General features: G+C 34.2%; 2 protein-coding genes across 2 annotated transcripts; both read left to right on the top strand.

The window, feature by feature from the left end:
• The first annotated feature begins 1,615 nt into the window (after positions 1-1,615).
• Positions 1,616-5,168, top strand: LOC124839011 (plant intracellular Ras-group-related LRR protein 6-like). The gene is made up of 3 exons (XM_047314747.2): positions 1,616-1,962; positions 2,810-2,979; positions 4,274-5,168. The coding sequence occupies exons 1-3, from the start codon at positions 1,759-1,761 to the stop codon at positions 4,953-4,955; spliced, it is 1,056 nt and encodes a 351-aa protein (XP_047170703.1). The 5' UTR covers positions 1,616-1,758; the 3' UTR covers positions 4,956-5,168.
• Positions 5,169-20,059: 14,891 nt separating this feature from the next.
• On the top strand, positions 20,060-25,094 carry LOC124823649 (nucleotide-sugar uncharacterized transporter 1-like). Its single transcript, XM_047295906.2, has 7 exons — positions 20,060-20,356; positions 22,028-22,179; positions 22,280-22,488; positions 22,559-22,652; positions 23,194-23,360; positions 23,493-23,663; positions 24,511-25,094. The coding sequence occupies exons 1-7, from the start codon at positions 20,284-20,286 to the stop codon at positions 24,782-24,784; spliced, it is 1,140 nt and encodes a 379-aa protein (XP_047151862.1). The 5' UTR covers positions 20,060-20,283; the 3' UTR covers positions 24,785-25,094.
• The last annotated feature ends 486 nt before the right edge of the window (positions 25,095-25,580 follow it).

The following is a 25,580-nucleotide window of genomic DNA, read 5'->3' on the forward strand; positions in this document are numbered from 1 at the left end:
AAAGTGAAAAGTAAAAATTAAAGAAAGATAATATTAAATGGATATAAAAGAATTGTGTGTGTTAAATTATAAAATATTTTTTAATACTTTATTACGAATAATTTTCACCGAAGAAATTTTATTTCAATTTTGTAAAGGCAGAAAAAATTACTGATACTTCCAAAAAAGATTTGTATATTTATTTATTATTTTATTTTGCAGAACAAACATCAAACTTTCACTTGTACATCATTCTTCAAGAACTGTTAAATCTCTACTCAGACCAAATGTTAAATTAGATCAGTAAGAGCCAAACTACTTTTTACCTTTTTTAACACATGAAATGAACGTAAGAATATATTATCAAGCAATACTCTAACAAAGTATAATATACACTATTTTGTGATTGAAATTAGTTTCCTCAATAATTAAAATTAGTAAGAATTATTGTGATAGAGTTAAACTAGATGGACCATCATCGATTTATGTTATTCAACTAACTCGAATTGACATAAGAAAAAAAAATGGATTGATTTCACGAGATTTGATTGAAATTGATTTGTATAAACATAAATAAGTCGGATTGATGAGCATCGCGTTTATCACACCTAACGCAATTATACACATAAAAATATTCATTTCCTTATTCAACAAAAAAAAACACTATTTTATTACAATAACTTCTTACTTTTAAATTATTATTATTTTTATAAAAAAAATATTATGACTCGTCCTAATAGAAATATATCATGCTTGGGCCAGGTTAATATTTAAAAGAATATTTTTTTTTTCACCAACTCATTTTTAGAGATATTTTGGTTATTAGAAAAGATAATTCTTGTATTTGAAAAGAAAGAGAAATGTTGGAGGTAAAATAATAAATATAAAGAGTGTGTAAAAAAAGTTTAGATATTTTAAAGTCATAGAACTACTAGTACAGTAAAGATAGATGACAGTGGTTATTTTTACCTATACGTGATGGTTCATCAACCGAGTAATATACAAGAAAGACAAAACAAATAGACTTTTTACCTTGGTTCTCAATTCAAATGTAACCAAGACAATTAAGGGTGTTTTTTTTTCGTCAGACTTTTGGCTTCTGTTGTCTCGTGAACTAAGACAGTAAAATAGGTTCTTCTGCTTTAGTTGGGGTTGAATCGAGACAGTAAATTATGTATTTTTTTTGTCAAACTTTATATCTCTATTGTGACCAAAACCAATGTCATAAAGTACATATTATTTGAGATGTAGTCAGAATCGATACCTATTTTACATTTTTTTTTCCTTTAAAAACATGTTTGTTTATGCAACCTAGAAAGATACCTTACTAATGTATGTTTTTTATTTCTTTCATAATTTTCTCAATTTTGTCCTTTTAAATAAAAAAATATTAACGTTTATTCTTTTTTGTGGGTTTGTGGAAGTGTAATAGAAAGAGAGATATGAGAAAAAGAAAAGTGTGTTGTTGACTCGATCAAAGTCAAGAACGTGGCCACGCAAACCTAAGCATATACATACATACGGTTGCTGTACTTTCTTTATACGTCACTTACATGTGGCCCGCACTCTCCGCTCTTCTCTTCCTTCTCCTCCGTACATCCTCTTTCCTTTCTCCATATAAACCCAACCACTCCCTTCTTTTTTCCACCCTTCAATCCATTCCCTTCCCCCATTCTCTCTCTTTCTTTTCAGGCCTACCATTTCATATTGAAAAACAAAACAACACAACACAGATTTTAGTATCTACTCTGTTGCTGTATTTCATTTATTTGGTACAAGATGATGTACGAGCATCAGCAACGTTTTCAGCAGCCCATGTCTGTGAAGGTCGATTTGAGAAAGAAAACCGAGAGAAGGAAAGCCGTAGAGGAAGAGAGGCTTGAAATAGTAGACTTGAGTGGCATGTCCTTGGATTCCCTTCCCAACCCCTCTCTTAATTTAGCCACCATTTGCAAGTTGGACCTCTCTAATAACAATCTTCAGGTAATCACATGCATGCATACAGCTTTTTCAGACCTTATATATACTTCTTAATTGTAACCCTTTCTTTTCTGGCTCTTTCTACACCTTCATTTTTCTGCAGAAATGGCAACTTTAACAATAATATCAACGTTTCATGGCACATATATTATATACATCGGCTTGTTTTGATATAAGTTAATACCACCTTTCTCCAACTATATAGATATAGTACTAAGGAAAATGTAGAGGGTCAATACAACTTGGTTTTCATTTTCACGTATAATCCCTTTCTTTTCCTCAAGGTACAGATGATCATAAAAGGAGAAGCTACTTATCAGATATTACATATACATACATATTATATATACATACATACATATATATATATATATATATATATATATATATATATATTTATTTATTTATATAATATTGTGTTGATGTCTATTACACTCAAACGCGTACGTGCTGTCGTACATTAATAGATGTCTGGTCATGTACTCGAATAAAAACAAACGATAACAAGTTGTATTAGGCAGTAATATTATTTAATTTTGTATTGATTTAGATTGAGACTTTTGAACAATTATTATTAATAACAATAAAATTATAAATTATACACTTTATTTTATCAACGAAAAATCCAACTTGTTATTTAATTTTGTCTTTAACTGTAATGAGTCTTAGTAGTTATATATAGTTTTACCTTCCTTACGGTACCCTATGGCTGCCGCTGTATACTAGTTAATTAATTAGCTAGCCGACATGAATTTATTAATGAATCCTATGTGAGTGTCTTCATGTTGTTTAAGAAATAATGGTGTAATTTATTTTTAATTAACATTTGGTTTTGAATATGTTGTGACAGAATATACCAGAGTCCTTAACAGCGAGACTGCTGAACATGGTGGTGTTGGACGTGCACTCCAACCAGCTTAGGTACCTTCCCAACTCCATTGGTTGCCTCTCAAAGCTCAAGGTTTTGAATGTCTCTGGCAACCTCATCGAATACCTTCCCAAAACAATTGAAAATTGCAGGTTCATCTCTTAACATCTCTTTCTACGTTTCCTAACAAATTAATTAATTCTATACATTTTTCTTCATAGGTACAAGAAACATGTATATTATCAAGTCCGTGTTTTAATTAAAACCAATAATTGATTATGTGTATGTTTTCAATTTAAATATTGTATTAGTCAAATCTAATAACAGTTTAATAATAAATTTAACTAATTAATTCTGGACACAAACGTCTTGATGATTCCATTTTAGTTTGAGTCATACACTTGCTTTCCACCTTTACGTTAGTCAAACAACACATAGTGCACAAAACAGTTCTAAAGCACTTCAGTAACTTGCTTTCCCTGCTATGATGAGGTTTAATTTCTGTTGTATGTGTGTTTTTATTTTATTTTATTTTACCTGTTCTTGATACTACTGGCTAGGGCATCAAGGATATGTGTAAGAATAATGAATTCCACGTCAGGAGTAGATTTGAAAGCGTTATAAATAATTGATTATTAACGTCTACTGATTAAAAATATACCTACCCATTTAATAAAATATATGTGAAGATAATATAAGGGGAAAAAAGTGTAGCCTTAAATATATTTAAACATTATTCAACGTACACGAGTCGTTATTCTATTTAGAAAATCAATCGTAAAAAATAGAATTTCTAAGCATTCATTGTGGGCCGTTGTCACAAATAGCGGGCAAAAATCAAAATCCTTCATTTTCTTTGGGTGTCATTATTACCTAATTGACCAGCTTAAAAACAACAAAAGGTGGAGGACACAGGCCAATACAAAATTCTTAAAACAAAGGGAGAGAAAGTCAATCAATAAGTGATAATTCCGTGGAAAACCATTATTCTTCCAACAAGTTTCTAAAACAATAGTATTCGCTCAAACATCGTTTTCCTAGTTACAAGAATCCACCGGACATCATCACCAAACGACAAATAGACAATAGATATTTGCATACCCTCGTTCAAATGAAAGCACAATCCAATCAACACATCAACAACCACATAATACTCTTATCCTTCAAAACCTAACATTATCAATTACGTTGTAATTTTTGGAGACATGCATGCATGAGTTACGCGAGTATATATGTAGTTATTGACCAAATTAGAGTAAGGAGCGCTACAAACAAAATCAAAATCAACGACCAACAGGCATCGGTGATATGTATATATTTCACAGACAACCTTAAATGTGCAGTTAACTGTTTGGTACTTATGAAAAACATTTTTGTTAAGAAAGGTTAAGAAAATTGTGATTACCATTTTCTGTGGCTAATACACTATGACTTTTGAATTAGCAGAAGCTTAGAAGAACTGAATGCGAACTTCAACAAGTTGATCCAGCTTCCGGAGAACATAGGGTACGAGCTGATAAACCTGAAGAAGCTATCGGTGAACTCTAACAAGCTGGTGTTCCTTCCTCGCTCGACCTCTCATCTGACCGCTCTGAAGATTCTGGACGTGCGTTTGAACTGCCTGAGATCTCTCCCAGAAGATCTCGAGAACCTGATAAACCTAGAAACTCTGAATGTGAGCCAGAACTTCCAGTACCTGGATTCTCTACCCTACTCGGTGGGGCTCCTCCTATCCCTGGTGGAACTAGACGTCAGCTACAACAAGATCAGATCATTGCCGGACTCCGTTGGGTGCCTGAAGAAGTTGCACAAGCTGAGCGTGGAAGGGAACCCTCTGAGTTCGCCGCCGCCGGAAGTGATGGAGCAGGGATTGCATGCGGTGAAGGAGTACCTGTGCCAGAAGATGAACGCGGGCCATCAGAGCCCCCCGAAGAAGAAGTCGTGGGTGGGGAAGCTGGTGAGGTATAGCACCTTCAATGGACTCAACAGCAGAGGTGTGGGCCGCGAGGAACGTGAATCCTTCATCATGCCTGATTATAGACCCATCAATAGCCTCGCCTCGCCGCGCTACACCGGCTTGTTCTCACCTCGTCGCCTCTTCTCACCCCGCAATTACTTCAGCGCTTGAGTTCAACGTCGCCGTTTTGCGTTCTTAGTAAGATCACCAGTTTTGATTGATTTCACTGCATTGTTGTGTTTACGTTCGACCGACTTGGGAACCGTACGTGGTGGGCTGTTCAGACTGTCCAGTAGGTCCCTTTTGCTTCATGGATGGACAAGATCTATTAGATTTAGTTCAAGACTATTAAGCAACTACTGCATATATATATATATATATATATATATATATATATATATATATATATATATATATATATATATATATATATATATATATATATATATATATATATATATATGTAATGGCTATAACCTCGCTCTGGTCTGTAAATAAACTTTGTGACCAATGTGTTAGTGTGTGTTTGCTTTATTTGCACCACACTTTCTGGTACATTTCAACCCAAAAGCATATCTCACATTAATTGGAGTGCCAACTCTCTAAATTTTCCTCCAAAACATATTTTAGCATACGTATGTCAATTCTCATCAAAATAAAGATAAAAAAACTCTCAAAATCTATACATTAAAAAATACCAAAAAACAAAATCGGACAAAAAAAAGGCACATTTCTAATTTCTAATAATTTTAAAAATCTCACTACTTCAATATACATATTACGTTTTTTTAATATTATTATAGTTTATGTTTGTAGTAATTTCATATATTTGTAATATTAGAGACATTTTAATAATTTGAATTTTTAAACTTTATCATTATTACAATGCATGCATGTAACTGAATTTCAAATGTAATAAATAATTAGTTGCAAGTCTCAGGACGGAGAGATAAAGTTAATCACATCAATGAGTGAGTAACTTATTTTATAGGTTGATTTTGCAAAATTTAGTTAAGTTTAAAATTTACATTTTAAAATGGTTAGAATTTATTTTAACAAATAACAGTTTATTGTTTATTAGGAGGTCTGGTGTTTCATTCGCTATTGAGTCACTACTAATACTAATACAAAAAAGACTTTAATATATGTTATTTTAAGTTTTGGAAGTTTGTTAAAGGTATGACGTCATAGCGAGATATATTAAATTGACATATGTTATCTCTAGACAGACACCAATTAACATATGTTACATTTATAACATATGTTAATTGACGTTTATTGTAGGAACAATAAACGTCAATTTCTGGGTTTGTTTTTGTTTTAATTTTTTGTCAATATTTTTCTCACTAAAACAATGAAAAATCAATCTACAATACAAGAATGCATTACAAAAGTTTCCACAATTTTAGAAGTAGTATGTGTATCTAAATTAGAAGTATAGAATATAGAAAAATGGTTGAAAAATACTATAATAAAATAAAAATCATACATTAAACTAATGATTTTTTAAATTTCATAACATTCTAGAAAAAGAAAAATACCTTAAACGATAGTTAATATATTTGTCACACCATTTTCAACAACTTTCATTTTTAGAACATCTCCGTTCGTGATTTTCATACCAAAAATTATGACAATTTGAAGTTTATCAATCTCAAGATTAAACTAAAAACAAAAAAAAAAATGAAACCTTTATAATACATAACATTGGTTAGTAAACGAAAATATCAACTTTAATGAAAACTGTATATGGGAATAATGAAAGCTTCAGTTCAAACAAGCACCACAATGGAAAGATAAAATGAATTGGATTCAAGAACTTGCTTTTACAAGTTTAGTTCGTCACTGTAATTTGGTGGAAAGCTTCATGCAAATGTGAAAAAGAAAGATGAGAACGCTAACACAGTTTGTTTATAAAATTTTAGAAGGAAAATTGACATTAAATACCCTCACAATATATAACTATTTACATTTTAACGTTGGTTCTAGGGTCAACGGATGTTAAGTGACATTGGACATTTAGGTAGTCTAATTTCATAATTTTATAACCCACGTTAGATTATAAATTAACATTAGTTGTGAATTTGTCCAAATTAATTTGGACAAAATATTTGCAAAAATATCACCCCACAAACTTACCAAATAGACATGGTGATGTTACAAACGCTTCTTGCACAAATATATATAATCCAATCATATCTCACTTAAAATTCACCTCTTAACCTAATTAAAAAATATCAATGTCATTGATTCATGACATGGTTCTAATAAAAGAAATATCATCATCATCATTAGTTCAACTACATTCACTAAAAACTATATAAATTCCTTCAATAGTGAACATATGGTTCCAATATTCTCGTAAGCATATCCTTTAAAATTGTGATGAGTATATCTGTCTACTATTTCCATATGTACTTTTTAAAAGTACTGACATGGTATAGATACGTATTTTAAGAATACACAAACGTACCAGTTTTAAATATACATCCTTTACACATCTGTTGGATTCAAGAATATATATGGTTGCATCACAAGGATGTATTTCTCTTTTCTATTGCTAAGATGATTTGTGTCATATCCTTTTATACTGAATTAATGGATTGAAGTCACATTACGGACACAAGTCACATAAACGACATTGCTTGCATATTTCTTTAGGTTCACGTTTACCCATGAACATAAGAAACTGACTGCCCTCAGTTTGTGCAAGCCAAATCTGCAATGCTGGAAATGTTATAAGTATTTCCCCAATAGTGAAGCTAGTGAAAGCCAAATATATTTTTCTCCTCACACATATGAGAACGAAGGTTTAAAACAATCGAGTTATGTGGTACATCAAACTATTCATCATCAAAAGAATTTCTGTCATTATGTTATTTGGCTTATCTTGTGCTTCAAAAGACTTTACATTCAACTTCAACCTAACTGAAACGAAGATTTGGCTGTAGACCTTTGTCTTTCATTAATTTTGAAACTTGTGCTACCTGATTCCACCAACCAACTCTTGCATACAGATTCCCAAGGTGTTGAAGTGTTGCTGAGCATAGCCACTCATGGTGCTCCATATGTGATAACCTAAAATATTTTCAAATATGTTGAAGGCATCATCAATTGCCCCCACATTTGGAATACAAGGAAATGAGAGCATTATCATTGTGGAGGTGATAATGAAAACCCATGTGAATTATTTGACAATGAGCACATGTCCCATGTCCCCATGCTCCCATTCAAGCACTTAGAAGACTAGAGTGTATGTAAAATGATTTGGTCTGAAATATGAACCCCTCATTTGACAAAAAAACTCCAAACACATGTCAACATGCCACTCTTCCACAAACCCGGCAATAATGAACTCACAAGAATTTCTTCAAACATGCGGTATGCATCACCAGACAAGGCACGCCAACTTATCAGAGGTTCATCAAGAACATAGCAATAAACCATATGTTATTGTAATGCAGTGATGTTGAATTTCTCAACAAAGGTCACTCTTGGAGCCTGAAAATTTTCTGAACTGCGTTGATGGCCATATGATTACGAAGATAGAAAATAAGAAGAATGTATAAGAAAAGTATGTTTTTACTGTAATAATAAAAATGGACTTCTGATAGGTTTGAAATCCAGGAATCTACTTGCCAAGCATGGGTAACCGTGGATAGAATGGTTACACAAAACTCAAAGTAAAAAAATGTGGAATATATATATATCATTTTGGTTAAACTGTAAATTTGTTTCTATTTTAAATATTTATATGAGATTTTGTTAATTTTTCTTATTTTAATCTTTACATTATAGAAATCTTTAAATTTGATTGCACTCTTAATTTTTCCATTTATATTTTAGTTTAGTTTAATTGAGCTTTACATCTAACAGATTCAATTAATGGGCGTTAAGTTAAATTTTTTCATACAAAATTACAATTCTTATAATTTCTATCATCACGTGCACTTTTGTGTAGTTTTTACTTGTGAATTTTTATATGTTGAGTCTCTTTAGAATGAATAACATTTAACAATTCACTGCAAGAAATAATTGAAGAAAATTAATATGATATTTGGATGAAGAAATTTTTTAATTTTAATTTGAAAAAATATATATTCACATATTCTCTCGTAAAAGTATTCATGAGAAACTTAGTTAAAATAATTTTCAGAAACATTATTTTTTGATATTAATGTTATTTTAGAAAACTAAAATATATCTGTCCAACTTTCCATTTGTAGGAAAATAAAAGTAATCCTGTATTAATAGCTGCCTAAAATATATTTAAAAACAATCTTTTATAACTACTTTTGGCGGATCATAAAACAAATACACTAATATTTAATTACTATTATAAATAAAATAAAAAAATAAGTACATAATTTATTATAATTACAACTATAAAAAAATCACACATATATATTTTTTGTTTTTTGGTTTAATGTCTCGGTAGGTCCCTATTTTCGGCGTGAATCTCAAATAGGTCCCTTTTCTTTTCGGCGTCTCAATTGGGTCCCCATTTTTGTAAAATTGTAATAATTAGGGGTCTGTAACATCCCAAAAAAAAATTTACCCAAAATTAAAAAAAAAAATCAAAACTTAAATGTTGTAATAATACATAACATCCCGAACATCAACTAAAATCTATACATCAGTTTTAAGCTCAGACGCAACTGCAAAGATAACATTGAATCCTTCTAATTCGATTTTCCATCTCTTCCTTCATTTGCACAGGATCACGTGACAATCCTTCAACTGCTCCCGTATAACATCACACATTATACGATCATCGCATTCACATGCACAAATAAGCAAAGTAAGGGTGAGCTAACCTGAAACACATCATTTATAAAACTTGCATAGTTATTTCAACACAAATATCATATGATAATTAAATCAGACATCCTCAAACCAACGTACCACAATTCCTGTTGGACACTCATCCCATAATACCTAATAATCAATCCAGTACACAATAGACTCTCATCCGGATGATACATTGATGAGCAAATCAATGGAAGGTGCCCCACTTGTGATTTCATTCTTAGTCCCCTCAATATATCCACAATCAACCACAGATCAAGACATCCTACTACAGTGCACTCAACCTCAATACATACCCAGATATCATATCATTACTGAATCAAACGATAAATCAACGAACTTATATTACATCGGATACTGTTTATACGAACATTAAGATTGATCACTTAAGCTCGAAACTAAACATCAACGCTATTATACCGAATACCATTAGGTTGAATACCAAAAGATCAAACGCTGATTAAGATCAAGTGCTTAGACTTCACGTTAAGACAGTGTACTCTACTAGAACAATTACTATTACTTCGAACACTATTCGAACGATTGCTCAAAGATCAAATCTCGCACACCACAGATTAAGTACCCTTCAGACGAACACTTAATTGATCACTTTACTGGATTTAATTCTATCTGAGGGTAACCTCATCGAGACCGGATGTTCCCTACGTACAACCACTAACTATTAATGATCCTTACCTGAGACAATCATCATCCGACCCGAGCATTACCTATGAATGATCACTTCCTGAATCATGCATCATCACAACTAATCACTATTTATTAATCGATTGTTACCTCAACGACTATCAAGGCTGGTCACTCCCTATAAATGATTACATCCTCAGAGCAACATCACCAATAAAGATCATTCCCTAAGAACCATCGCTACGAGACAAAACACTATAATAAAGAACGCTTGAGTCTGGGTTAAACACCTAGAGTACTCTGCTGAACACCTCAGTACTGACCGAACGTAATCAAACTAAACCTCAGGTTACCAAATTAAGATCGGACGCTAGCTACCTCAGATCCACTAACATCAAGATCAACTGTTACCTAATAACACTCGCTACCACAAAATAAATAACACGAAGACCGAACGTCGTTAGTAAGAACGCTCGTTACTACCTATAGATCCAACAAGTTTTACTTCCCGTCTCTCTCTTGAAGTATTCCAAATCCAACTTTATCTGCACTACCATCTCTCCCGTATCTGTACGACTATCACAGTTAGAAGCCACAGCCACAACATGCAGATGAATAACCAGAATTATCACATTATAAACCCACTACAAATACTATAACAATCCCCATGATAAATCGACTCACATGACTCTGCAGACTAGTCTTTCATAAACTGATGTCGTTTACTTGTAATTCGTCGTCATAACCTGCTCTCAATAACAGGCGACCCGAGCCGTCATCCATCGCGACTTCAGACCTATCTCCCCGACTCCTCAAGGACTAACGAGTAAAAACATCGATACTACGCGTAACGATGCACTATACTCAACACGAGCCGAAGTCAGTGGGCGAGACATTCACCTCCTCGCGCAGAAGAAGGTGACACTCGAATCTCCGTCTCACGCGTGAGACTAGCAAAAATGCTAAAAAGACCGACGAAGTTACAAGTAAATAACATAGTGTATGTACCACCCCTAACCGAATAAACGTGCTCAATCACGAAGTCATACATATTCTCAATAATATGTATAACTAGAATAAACGTGCTCAATCACGAAGTCATACATATTCTCAATAATATGTATAACTAGAATAAACGTGCTCAATCACGAAGTCATACATATTCTCAATAATATGTATAACTAAACCAATATTGGATCAAAGAAATAACCCACAATTCTCAATAATTACTTCAAAATACTCCCACGGATTCATGCATTGCCGAACGTTATTTCCAACTCTGATACTGTCTGAACGAACGTTCTGAAATCAATCCTCATAAAAGGCCGAACGCTGCCGATAAACACCAAACCTAATCGAGCTCCAAGGACGAACGCTCACAGACCAAGGACGAACGCTCACAAACCAAGGACGAACGTTCACAAATCAAGGACGAACGCTCCCCAAAACCAAGGCCGAACGCTCCCAGAGCCAAGGACGAACACTCCCAAAAACCAAGGCCGAACGCTGCCAGAGCCAAGGACGAACGCTCAGAAAGACAAGGACGAACGCTACTAAAACCGAGGACGAACGTCCAAGATCCACACCGAACACTTAAAACCGAACGCTCACTTATACAAAAAAACGTTAATAAAAGCCGAACGCTCACTTATACCAAAAACCGAACGCTCACTACGGAGCCGAACGCTAAGATCAATTACTTAGGCCGATCGCTAAACCATTGGACGCCATCCTGCATTCCTCACTGTTTGGACGAGCGCATAAAGATCAAACATCCTCAAAGAACGAACGTTCGTTAATCCATAGTATGACCGGACGCTCATTACAACCTACGGACGTTCGTCTTGAGATCAAGGCCGAACGTTCAAGATTACTCCACCAAAATACTAAGTTACGAACGAACGCTCATAAGTTACTGTTTAAATACCACTTGGACGAGCGTCCCTTATATTATGACGAACGAACTCGGACGTTCGTGCAGGACCGAACGCTCAATCAATTTGGACGAACGTCCAATTTGACCAGAATTGGACGAACGTTCTGAAGTTGGTCGACCACTATCTGGTCGAGCACTGTTGGGACGAACGTCCAATTTTGACTCACCAAAATTGGACGTACGCTCATTCTGCAGAATTCTGCAGAATCACGCAGGTTCCAGAGAAAACCCAGAAACACCCTATCTTCATCCCCTTCTTCCCAAATCCTACCCAGATTTGCAGCAAACACAACTATCTTAAAAATCAAAGAAATAAAACAAACTCCCCTTACCTCTTGAAGACTTCCTTGCAATTTTTTGAGATTTATCTCCTCCCAAACGTGCAGCTCCAGATCTCTTTGTAACCTCAACAATTCTTCACTTCCTCTCCCAGATCTTGCTGCAAGGACTCCCCTCTCACCAGATGCTCAACCAGATCCTCCTCTCAGCCCTTCGGAAGTTGGTACAGCTTCCCATGGTTGCTCCTTGAACGGCTGGAAACGGAAGGGAGGAAGGGTTCCCTTCTTCTGGCTGCTCTCCCACATGGCTCTCTTCTATGCTTTTGATTCACAGCCACACGGCCCATGGCCATTCATTTCGGCAGCAAGCAATGTTTTGGAATGAAGTTTAAGAGAGAGAAAGAATGTATTTGGAAAATGAATGCTGGCTCTCCCTTTGCTAAGCTTCCAGAAGTGATAATGCACCTCCAATAAGTGCATAATGATAGTCAAAGAGGTGGGTGACCACCATGTCCCCTCCATGTCCCTTCCATCCAAAATTTACGGGTCTTACATTCTCCCCAACAACAAAAATTTTCGTCCTCGAAAATTAAGCTTATCGGAACTAGTCGAGGTAAGTTTCTCTCATTTCATCCTCTAACCTCCAAGTAGGGTTGCCTGTTATACCATTCCAGATGACCTTAAATCGTTTAACAGTTCGTCCTCGATCCTTACTGGTTGCACTTCAAATGACAAATCCTTTCTGGCTTGCATACTCTCAACCTTAAACACTTACCTAAAATGATCTTCATGTTCTCGTGAAGGAGGAAACCAGAAACTTCTTTCAGGAAAACATCTAAGAAGTCATTCACGACCACAAAGTTTACACTCCGAATTCTCCTGCACCTCAAGATCTGAAATTTGAGTCGCTTCCATGGGTGATAACACTAAGAAGCAACTATCATTTTCCAAGAGGTCTTGCCTTAAAACACTGATCGACAGAAACGTACCTTTGTCTTCATCGTTTGAAACCTTCCATCTTAGCCTATGATCAAACCTTTCTTCTGCGTGAACTACTAATCTTGAAACATCCAACTAAACTTGACTCTGAATCATCCACTTGCTGATAAAACTTAATCATCTCCTTCAAATTTTCCCACTTAACTCAAGATCCTAACAACACTTCATTCTCTTTCAAATACCTCATGTCCTGCCTTATCTAACTACCTCTCGAAATTTGCTCCTTCTACTTCCTTTCTTGATACTTATTCCCCTAGTCTACTATAGAATTTCCTATTCCTTTCTTAACGTAATTTTTAGGTCATCCACCATTTTCTTATTCAGATTCCGACCATCACTAATACCTAGGTTCATATTACCAAACTCTCACAGCGTCACCCCGTTTCACGCCAACACGTCCTTTTCTTCTGACTGTTAACGTTACTGATATTCTAAACCCAACTCATTTCTCAAACCTTGTTACAACCATATTTATCCAAAGCTTCTCTTAATCTAGCCTCTGAACTCCTTGCGAACGTACAACATATGACCTTTTGACTTGATTTCTGGAAATTCTCATCACCCATAACCTTACTCCTAAACTCCAATATCTTCACTTGCCCTCCGAAGCTTAACTTTAAGTCTTCTAACTCCTATCTTCGCAGCAAGAACTTGTCTCAAAGGCTTAAACCAATTCTAATAAAGGTATACAACTCAAGTTGTCCTTGAACATGTATTCCTCTACTACTATCGAGCACATTAGACCACCACGAAAGCAAGAACAAGACATGAATTACTACAGGAAACTCCACTAAAACTCTAACTCCTTCTTAACTCTAACCTTCAGAATTAAGAAAGGAAAACCATCTATGGTAAAAGTCATGAGTGTGCACCCTCATTACTCTTATCAAGACGTTTTTTGTTCTCAAAACATCTAGTTAGATACACACCTTACTATATAGACTCGGAGGAAATGATAGATCATACTATTTACACTTAATTCTTCACAGCGAAGACACGGCAAACTCACAACACACAGGTCATCCTAAGGATGAACTGCTCTGATACCATTACTGTAACATCCCAAAAAAAAATTTACCCAAAATTAAAAAAAAAAATCAAAACTTAAATGTTGTAATAATACATAACATCCCGAACATCAACTAAAATCTATACATCAGTTTTAAGCTCAGACGCAACTGCAAAGATAACATTGAATCCTTCTAATTCGATTTTCCATCTCTTCCTTCATTTGCACAGGATCACGTGACAATCCTTCAACTGCTCCCGTATAACATCACACATTATACGATCATCGCATTCACATGCACAAATAAGCAAAGTAAGGGTGAGCTAACCTGAAACACATCATTTATAAAACTTGCATAGTTATTTCAACACAAATATCATATGATAATTAAATCAGACATCCTCAAACCAACGTACCACAATTCCTGTTGGACACTCATCCCATAATACCTAATAATCAATCCAGTACACAATAGACTCTCATCCGGATGATACATTGATGAGCAAATCAATGGAAGGTGCCCCACTTGTGATTTCATTCTTAGTCCCCTCAATATATCCACAATCAACCACAGATCAAGACATCCTACTACAGTGCACTCAACCTCAATACATACCCAGATATCATATCATTACTGAATCAAACGATAAATCAACGAACTTATATTACATCGGATACTGTTTATACGAACATTAAGATTGATCACTTAAGCTCGAAACTAAACATCAACGCTATTATACCGAATACCATTAGGTTGAATACCAAAAGATCAAACGCTGATTAAGATCAAGTGCTTAGACTTCACGTTAAGACAGTGTACTCTACTAGAACAATTACTATTACTTCAAACACTATTCGAACGATTGCTCAAAGATCAAATCTCGCACACCACAGATTAAGTACCCTTCAGACGAACACTTAATTGATCACTTTACTGGATTTAATTCTATCTGAGGGTAACCTCATCGAGACCGGATGTTCCCTACGTACAACCACTAACTATTAATGATCCTTACCTGAGACAATCATCATCCGACCCGAGCATTACCTATGAATGATCACTTCCTGAATCATGCATCATCACAACTAATCACTATTTATTAATCGATTGTTACCTCAACGACTATCAAGGCTGGTCACTCCCTATAAATGATTACATCCTCAGAGCAACATCACCAATAAAGATCATTCCCTAAGAACCATCGCTACGAGACAAAACACTATAATAAAGAACGCTTGAGTCTGGGTTAAACACCTAGAGTACTCTGCTGAACACCTCAGTACTGACCGAACGTAATCAAACTAAACCTCAGGTTACCAAATTAAGATCGGACGCTAGCTACCTCAGATCCACTAACATCAAGATCAACTGTTACCTAATAACACTCGCTACCAGAAAATAAATAACACGAAGACCGAACGTCGTTAGTAAGAACGCTCGTTACTACCTATAGATCCAACAAGTTTTACTTCCCGTCTCTCTCTTGAAGTATTCCAAATCCAACTTTATCTGCACTACCATCTCTCCCGTATCTGTACGACTATCACAGTTAGAAGCCACAGCCACAACATGCAGATGAATAACCAGAATTATCACATTATAAACCCACTACAAATACTATAACAATCCCCATGATAAATCGACTCACATGACTCTGCAGACTAGTCTTTCATAAACTGATGTCGTTTACTTGTAATTCGTCGTCATAAACCTGCTCTCAATAACAGGCGACCCGAGCCGTCATCCATCGCGACTTCAGACCTATCTCCCCGACTCCTCAAGGACTAACGAGTAAAAACATCGATACTACGCGTAACGATGCACTATACTCAACACGAGCCGAAGTCAGTGGGCGAGACATTCACCTCCTCGCGCAGAAGAAGGTGACACTCGAATCTCCGTCTCACGCGTGAGACTAGCAAAAATGCTAAAAAGACCGACGAAGTTACAAGTAAATAACATAGTGTATGTACCACCTCTAACCGAATAAACGTGCTCAATCACGAAGTCATACATATTCTCAATAATATGTATAACTAGAATAAACGTGCTCAATCACGAAGTCATACATATTCTCAATAATATGTATAACTAGAATAAACGTGCTCAATCACGAAGTCATACATATTCTCAATAATATGTATAACTAAACCAATATTGGATCAAAGAAATAACCCACAATTCTCAATAATTACTTCAAAATACTCCCACGGATTCATGCATTGCCGAACGTTATTTCCAACTCTGATACTGTCTGAACGAACGTTCTGAAATCAATCCTCATAAAAGGCCGAACGCTGCCGATAAACACCAAACCTAATCGAGCTCCAAGGACGAACGCTCACAGACCAAGGACGAACGCTCACAAACCAAGGACGAACGTTCACAAATCAAGGACGAACGCTCCCCAAAACCAAGGCCGAACGCTCCCAGAGCCAAGGACGAACACTCCCAAAAACCAAGGCCGAACGCTGCCAGAGCCAAGGACGAACGCTCAGAAAGACAAGGACGAACGCTACTAAAACCGAGGACGAACGTCCAAGATCCACACCGAACACTTAAAACCGAACGCTCACTTATACCAAAAACCGAACGCTCACTACGGAGCCGAACGCTAAGATCAATTACTTAGGCCGATCGCTAAACCATTGGACGCCATCCTGCATTCCTCACTGTTTGGACGAGCGCATAAAGATCAAACATCCTCAAAGAACGAACGTTCGTTAATCCATAGTATGACCGGACGCTCATTACAACCTACGGACGTTCGTCTTGAGATCAAGGCCGAACGTTCAAGATTACTCCACCAAAATACTAAGTTACGAACGAACGCTCATAAGTTACTGTTTAAATACCACTTGGACGAGCGTCCCTTATATTATGACGAACGAACTCGGACGTTCGTGCAGGACCGAACGCTCAATCAATTTGGACGAACGTCCAATTTGACCAGAATTGGACGAACGTTCTGAAGTTGGTCGACCACTATCTGGTCGAGCACTGTTGGGACGAACGTCCAATTTTGACTCACCAAAATTGGACGTACGCTCATTCTGCAGAATTCTGCAGAATCACGCAGGTTCCAGAGAAAACCCAGAAACACCCTATCTTCATCCCCTTCTTCCCAAATCCTACCCAGATTTGCAGCAAACACAACTATCTTAAAAATCAAAGAAATAAAACAAACTCCCCTTACCTCTTGAAGACTTCCTTGCAATTTTTTTGAGATTTATCTCCTCCCAAACGTGCAGCTCCAGATCTCTTTGTAACCTCAACAATTCTTCACTTCCTCTCCCAGATCTTGCTGCAAGGACTCCCCTCTCACCAGATGCTCAACCAGATCCTCCTCTCAGCCCTTCGGAAGTTGGTACAGCTTCCCATGGTTGCTCCTTGAACGGCTGGAAACGGAAGGGAGGAAGGGTTCCCTTCTTCTGGCTGCTCTCCCACATGGCTCTCTTCTATGCTTTTGATTCACAGCCACACGGCCCATGGCCATTCATTTCGGCAGCAAGCAATGTTTTGGAATGAAGTTTAAGAGAGAGAAAGAATGTATTTGGAAAATGAATGCTGGCTCTCCCTTTGCTAAGCTTCCAGAAGTGATAATGCACCTCCAATAAGTGCATAATGATAGTCAAAGAGGTGGGTGACCACCATGTCCCCTCCATGTCCCTTCCATCCAAAATTTACGGGTCTTACAGGGTCTGCCGTCAAATTGGACAATTAAACGGCCGTTTGTCCAATTTGACGGCAGACCCCTAATTGTTACAATTTTACAAAAATGGGGACCCAATTGAGACGCCGAAAAGAAAAGGGACCTATTTGAGATTCACGCCGAAAATAGGGACCTACCGAGACATTAAACCTTGTTTTTTCAGATTTTTGAATTAACCAATAATTAAATCAGAATTAAAATTTTCAGTTATTTCTTGTTCAGTGTAAATAATTTATCTTTCATTTTATTAGATAATCTTATTTTTGATAATATTCATTAATATAAAGTAAACTGTCAATAAAAAAATGTTGGTTACTTTTTTTTCTTGCAAAAAATTGACATAATTAGAATCTCTCTGGAAGTTTATTCTTATAAAAGTATTAGTTTTGAAGTTTTAATTGATATGGAATCTATTTTAAATAAACTCTTCTAATTTTATATCTTTTGACTTATTGAATATTTTCATATTTGAAGGTATTGTCTGAATCACGTTCTAGAATTAATATGAAACTCTAATTCTTTTAAATTTTAAAAAAGAGCTCATCTAATTAAACAATTGAATAATTAATATAATGCTTTAAAACATAGGAAAAAGTTAAATCTATCTTGTTTTCGGGTTCACCAATAACTTTCCTATTACAATTTAAAAAAAAATCTATTATTTTATTTTACAACAAGATACCTTTTTTAAAAAAAACACAACTTTTAAGACCAAAAAACAATTTATCATAATGTAATAAAAAAATTGAATGATGTGATTACTAAAAGAAAAAATTATAATAATCAAACCACAGTTTAAAACTGATTATAAAAAAATTAATAATACATAACTTTTCCTTCCATATTTATAAAAATAATATAAAAAAAACTCATCAAATTAAGAAAATGTTAACTATAAAACTAATAATTTAATAACAAGTAAGTTATATTTAAAAAAAAATAAAAATAAACATATAAAAAGTGAAAGCATAAATAATGAGTTTATATTAACTTTAACAAAAGAAAACACATAAAAAGGAATGATTACTATAATAGATGAGAAACTAAAAGATAATTGAAAAAAAAATATTAATAATTATTTATTTATTTTTTATTATATTGAATTTTCTGTTATGTTGTTTATTATTATTAAATGTTGTGGTTTATAAAAAAAATATCCAATTTAATTTTCACAGATTTTCAATATATAACATATATAAAAAATTTCAAACATATAATTTAAAAAATTTGGGGAGATGGCATCTCCTATTATTCTCCGCCAGTGACTCTACCAATTAAGAAATGTAATCGATAGGGTTTGAAACGTAGGAATCTACTTGCCAAGCACAAGTAAAGGTGGATAGAATAAGTTAGACAAAATCCAAAATAAAAATGAGGAAGGGAAATATTCATTTTAGTAAACGTATATATAAAAAATAGATAGAACACATTTTAAACCAATACATTATTTTGCTTTAACTGTAAATTTGTTTCTCTTTTAAATATTTATCTGAGTTTTTGTTTTCTTTCTTATTTTAATCTTTATATATTAGAAATCTTTAAATTTGATCGCACTTTTAATTTTGCATTTATTTTTTAATTTAGTTTAATTGAGTTTTAAATCTAATAGATTCATTTAATGGGCATTAGGTTACATTTTTTTCATACAAAAATCAGGATTCCTGTTATTTATACATATTAAGAAATCTAAAATAAAGTTAGTTAATGGAAGTAGTCTTGAAAATATTTACATCAATTTTCAGAGATAAGAATAATGTGTTATTCTTGAAAAAGAAAAGTATGGAGAATGTCGTTGGTAAAGTGTTTGCTGAATGACCTTTGCCGTCACATTGATGGGTTACATGGGACGACACCGTTTCTGTCATATAAACATCAGAACAAGGTTAAATGTCTTGTCATGTGAAAGGTATTAAAGGGTCGCCGACAGCTGCCATTCTCCGCCATCACCGGCACAATCCACGTGTCAATCACCTTTTTCCCCAAACTTTTGTCTCTTCTGTTCACCTTCTCCATTCTATTCATTCTTCCTATCCGAAAGCAAGTGCCACTGCTACTTCGTCTCTTACTTTGCCTCCCCCATTTCCCTTCTCAGTATTACCCTCTTCTCAAAATGTTCAATTTCTTACTTGGAAAAGACGAACGAAAGATTCTCAAGCGCAAAGATAGCGATGCTGGGGAAAGAGGTACTATATGCATTCTACATTCCTTTCTTTCTTACAATATTTCAGTTTCTCGATGCTTCGGGTTTATCAATTACTGGTTTAAGATTGGACAGTGTAAATATGTTGCATCGGATTATACTCTCCATCAACTTTTCATTGTTTACAGCAACTCTGAGCCTTTTCAGAACACTTAACTTCTTACACTGTGAACTCTATTTTCACATTCATTGAAGAGTAGCCACGTTGAAAAATGGGTCTGGGTATGGAACTTCCATTTTTGCAAGACTTTTTGGTCATTTTCAATTTTAGTGATCATCAGAATACAAAACACTTGTACTTCAATTTACATCAAGCATGTTCATGGATACTTTTTTAATGCAAGCAGGCTAAGTATTATCCAATTTGTAATTTTTTTTTGTGAAAAATAAATATAATTACGTGAGACATATAATATAGAATAGAAACACGGAATCATTCTGCATAAATTTACCAAAAATTAAAAGTTGTTGCCTTTATAGTATATTTTTTAAATGATAGGAAGGAATTTATGATGAAAATGATTATGATCTTTGTTTCCAATAATGTTAAAAAAATACATTATTAATTTAGATTTGCATAAATACAATTATATATTTATTATACTTTATGAATTTTTATGCTTACATAGATATGACATAGACACACGGAAGCATTGTCCATGAGGAAGCAAAAATAAAAATTGTTCCCCATTCATACGATTTGGACAAAAGAATATGATTTATAATACTATTCTTATAAGTAATGAGAAGGAATTTATGATGATAATGATTTCTGATTTTGGTTTTTAATAATGTTCAAAAATACATTCTTAATTTGTATTTACAGAATTGTAAATATATATATAATGTATCTTCTCATATCGTTACACCATACGTATATGGATACCGTATCGGTACATCATAGTCATACACATAGGCCTTTGTTAGAGTACTATAAATAATTTTGTTTTAGAATTTTGTGCTTGGTTGGATTCAGGTTGAATCATCCAAAATGAACTGAAATATTAGTTTAAGTGATTTTGTAAATGTATATATGGTCGCATTTTGGCCACTGGGTGAGAAATAGATTTTAAGTTTCAAATTGTTTTTGATTAAAGTTAATATGTCGGGATGTTTTTACTTTAAAAACAAACTAGGAGTAAGACAGGGTGTAAAATTTTTATCCAACACGATTTACTTAAAATTGCTTCAACTTAAAATCAGGTTTGATCAAGAATTGATTATGTTGGACTAAACACATGAAAATTTACTCAACATTGAAATGTCATTAATATAGTTCAAGTAACATAATAAATAATTATATTAAGTTTATTGCTAACTCCTTTAGAATAAAAACATTTAAACATAAATTATTTTTCTTTAAAATCAATTTTGAAAGCCGGCTTGTAAGAAAGTAAGGTGAGGTTTGCACCTCACTCATACGATATAAGAAAGTAAGTTTTTTAAGACCTAACTCACAAAACCGGCTTGTAAGGTGAGGTTTGCACTTCACTTATATATTATAATTTGGCCTTATCTCTAGTCGATGTGAGCCTTCCAACAATTCTTGATATATTAGAATATGAATCTGATGCATACTTAGTTTATGCTTTACTCTGTATCTCCATAAGAAACTTCCCTAATACCTCCTATTAACTTTTATTTGTCATTGCAGGAAGAGCACTGGAAGACCTGAGAGGCTCATTGTTTAATGAATTTCGTTCCCCTGAAGGTGCAAAACGACATCAACATCGCACATGTGGTCCAGCTGCAGCACTTGCCTTCAATTTTGTAGTAGCAATTAGTATTATCTTCATGAACAAAATGGTTTGTTTACTTTCCTTTCTGTCTGGTTGGACTGTGTTGTGTGTGGAAGTTTCAAATAACCATGCATCTAGATTTTGATTTCTTTGACTTTTCTTTTCAGGTTCTTCAAACTGTTAAATTCAAATTCCCTATTCTTCTCTCACTAATTCACTACGTAGTGAGCTGGTTCTTTATGGCTATACTAAATGTGTTCTCTTTGCTTCCTGCTTGTCCCTCCTCAAAGTCAACTAAACAGTCTGCTTTATTTACTCTTGGATTTGTCATGTCTCTATCTACTGGCCTTGCTAATGTCAGCTTGAAGTATAATAGGTAACACAACTATGATGTTTTTATTTAAAATATTTGTTTCGTTCTCTGAATTTAATATCTATATCTTCAGTATTGGTTTCTATCAGATGGCAAAGATTGCAGTAACACCTTCAATAGTTATGGCAGAATTTGTATTGTACAGGAAGAAAGTTTCTTGGCCCAAGGTAAATACATTAACTTTGGCTGGGCATATAAATTGGATGGGAATAATTAAGAGTGTTAAGGGGCTTGTAGAAATAAGAGTGTTTTTTTTTGTTACTATTGATTTGAGTTATATGCACATTTTGTGCTATGGTGATCTCCTGTAGCTTAACGTAAAATAACAGACTTCAAGTAGTTAACTTCGCCCTTTCATTGCGAAGTGCGTAACCAAAGCGTGTCTCTTGTCATTATCTGTGCTTCTGAGGACCTATGAATGCAGTTCAAAATTGTAGTTGAAAATAAAAGTCCAGTAACTACGACTATTATTTTTGAAGTTTATCATTTTACTCGTTTGTTGATCTTTAACATCATGCCAGTTGAACAAAACTGATTCAATCAGTAAACCTTTAGCTACAATGATGCTTGTATTCTAGGTTTCAGAAGTAATCGATGTGTAATTCTCCACAATTGATTCTAGATTTCAGAATTTTCATACGTATCTCATTTGTTTATTTTGTTTTATTATTATTGAAACGCTAACTCAGTTGATATGAAACTTTACAGGCTTTAGCATTAACGGTAGTATCTATTGGTGTTGCTGTGGCTACAGTGACAGATCTGCAGTTCCATTTCTTTGGTGCCTGTGTTGCATTAGCGTGGATTGTACCTAGTGCTATAAACAAAATCCTCTGGTCCAGATTGCAGCAGCTAGAAAACTGGACTGCTTTGGCGTGAGTAATTTGTTTATTCTTTTGGTCATTAATAAGTATTTATTATGTCTTTATAGTTTATATTATGTAATGACTGTCTCTTCCAATTCCAAGTGCTGATTTACATACCAATATTTGTGGATTATTCAACAGGTTAATGTGGAAAACAACACCTATTACTTTAATTTTTCTGGCTGCTATGTTACCCTGCTTAGACCCTCCTGGTGTACTTTCCTTTGATTGGAACTTCATTAACACATTGGTGATACTCACATCAGCCATTCTTGGATTTTTTCTTCAGTTATCTGGGGCCTTAGCACTAGGGTAAGGCACATGCATTACCCTCTTCAATTGTTGAATATTTTGCCTGTGAAAAGATATCGAATTTCAGTTTTGGTAAACGGTAGGTGGGTCACTTGTTTAATACTTTACTAGGGGGTTTTCATCAAATTAAATGATCATTTAGTAATGACCTGAACTCCAATGTGTCAAACATAAATAGTTCAATTTGGTTTCTCTTAGCTTCCTTTCATGATATTACTTGTTCTCTTGGGTTGGGTATCAAGTATGCTGGTCAGCATTTCTATTTGAAATGTTTCATTGTTTGAGGAGGTATAAGGTTATTTGTTCAGGTGACAGAGTTGTGTCAAGAAGCCTTTAGTGGCATCTGATACCATCTTTGTTTCTGATGTGAGTATAATTTGCATTTCCCTATCTGACCATAATTCGCAATTAATAGTGTTTTGAATGAATAAAGTATAAATTATCTCATCTACGATTCAATGCCATTTGATACCATCGAATCCTAGATTATTTACACTTTTTTTGTTCCACTAGCATGTTTTATTTTTAGCAAACATTCCTTTAACATGCTATAATTAATACTACAACAGTGACCCTGTGTACTGAGAATTTCAACATAAGTTTATAGATATGGCAAACTTTGATGGTTATGTGCTAAGCCTAATACTGATGGTACTTTACGGTCAGATGTATAAGTAAACAAGTGTGAAAAGTTTGTGACAATGTTAGTGTTTGGTCATTTAAGATTTGTCCTAACCAGACCATTATTGAAGTTCATTAAATTGTATATCTGTTTCTATTTTACATTGTTGTTTAGTTAACTTCTACTGGCTAGTTTCTTCATGTATTTTTTCCTTGTAATTTACAGTGCTACGTCTGCGGTCTCGCATGTTGTTCTTGGGCAGTTTAAGACATGCATTATCCTTTTGGGAAACTATTATCTCTTTGGATCCAATCCTGGCATAATCAGTGTCTTTGGAGCATTTACAGCTATTGTTGGTATGTCTGTTTACACTTGCCTTAATCTGAAGCAGCAAACAGCCAAGATATTTCCTCATCAGACCTCCCTTTTACCAAAATCTAAACTAAGCAAAGAAAATGGCAGTTCCCATAATGGACATTACAATACAGAAAATGTCTAGCAAAATTCCTAATACTGCATTGCATGAGATGATAATTAGTCAATCATTGTTTTTCCTTGCTGTGATTTCTAGATTCCAATAATTGTTTATGTTCAAATATAAAAATATGCATACTAGGATTCAATGCTTCTATCATGGCAAGTTGGAACCCTATCTACTCTGTAAATGAATTATTTGGTGGTTTCTTATCCTGAGTTACGAGTTTTTTCTTCGGTTTAGAATAGGAGCTACTGTTTCATTTTGTAATAGTGACAGAAATCAGAAAACAGAATTACATTTTTTTTATTATACTCAGAATAAAAATTGTCTATTCTGAATCTTGTTGACAGGGGCATTGGAAATCATGGAGGGATTATTAATTTTATTATAAAAAAATTATTTTTTGTTCTTTAACAGACCTCCGAAATTAATTAGCAGTGCCTTAATTTGAGTTTGATTGACTTAGTGAAAAAGGTTTTGTGTTGTGAATCAATCATAAATAGTTGATGGTATTTAGGATTAGTAATATATTCTTTAGGATAGTTAAACTGTTTGGATAGAAGAGGATGCAAAGAAAATTGGAATATAATGATAATGTTTTATTATTTTATTTTATTTTACATTTTTATTGTCTAAACTTAATTTCCTGTCAATAGAAATTTGGTCTCATTTCTCGTTGCAACATCTTTTTTATGAACAATAACAAATATATTAAAAAAATATTTAGATTACTCTAACTCAAATATAAATATCAATCTATATATATAATATCATCTTATTAAATCTTCTTTATTTAGGTATACTCTATTCAGTATTT

This window comes from Vigna umbellata, chromosome 1, assembly GCF_029865625.1.
Source record: "Vigna umbellata cultivar VRB3 chromosome 1, Vumbellata_1.0, whole genome shotgun sequence".
NCBI lineage: Eukaryota > Viridiplantae > Streptophyta > Magnoliopsida > Fabales > Fabaceae > Vigna > Vigna umbellata.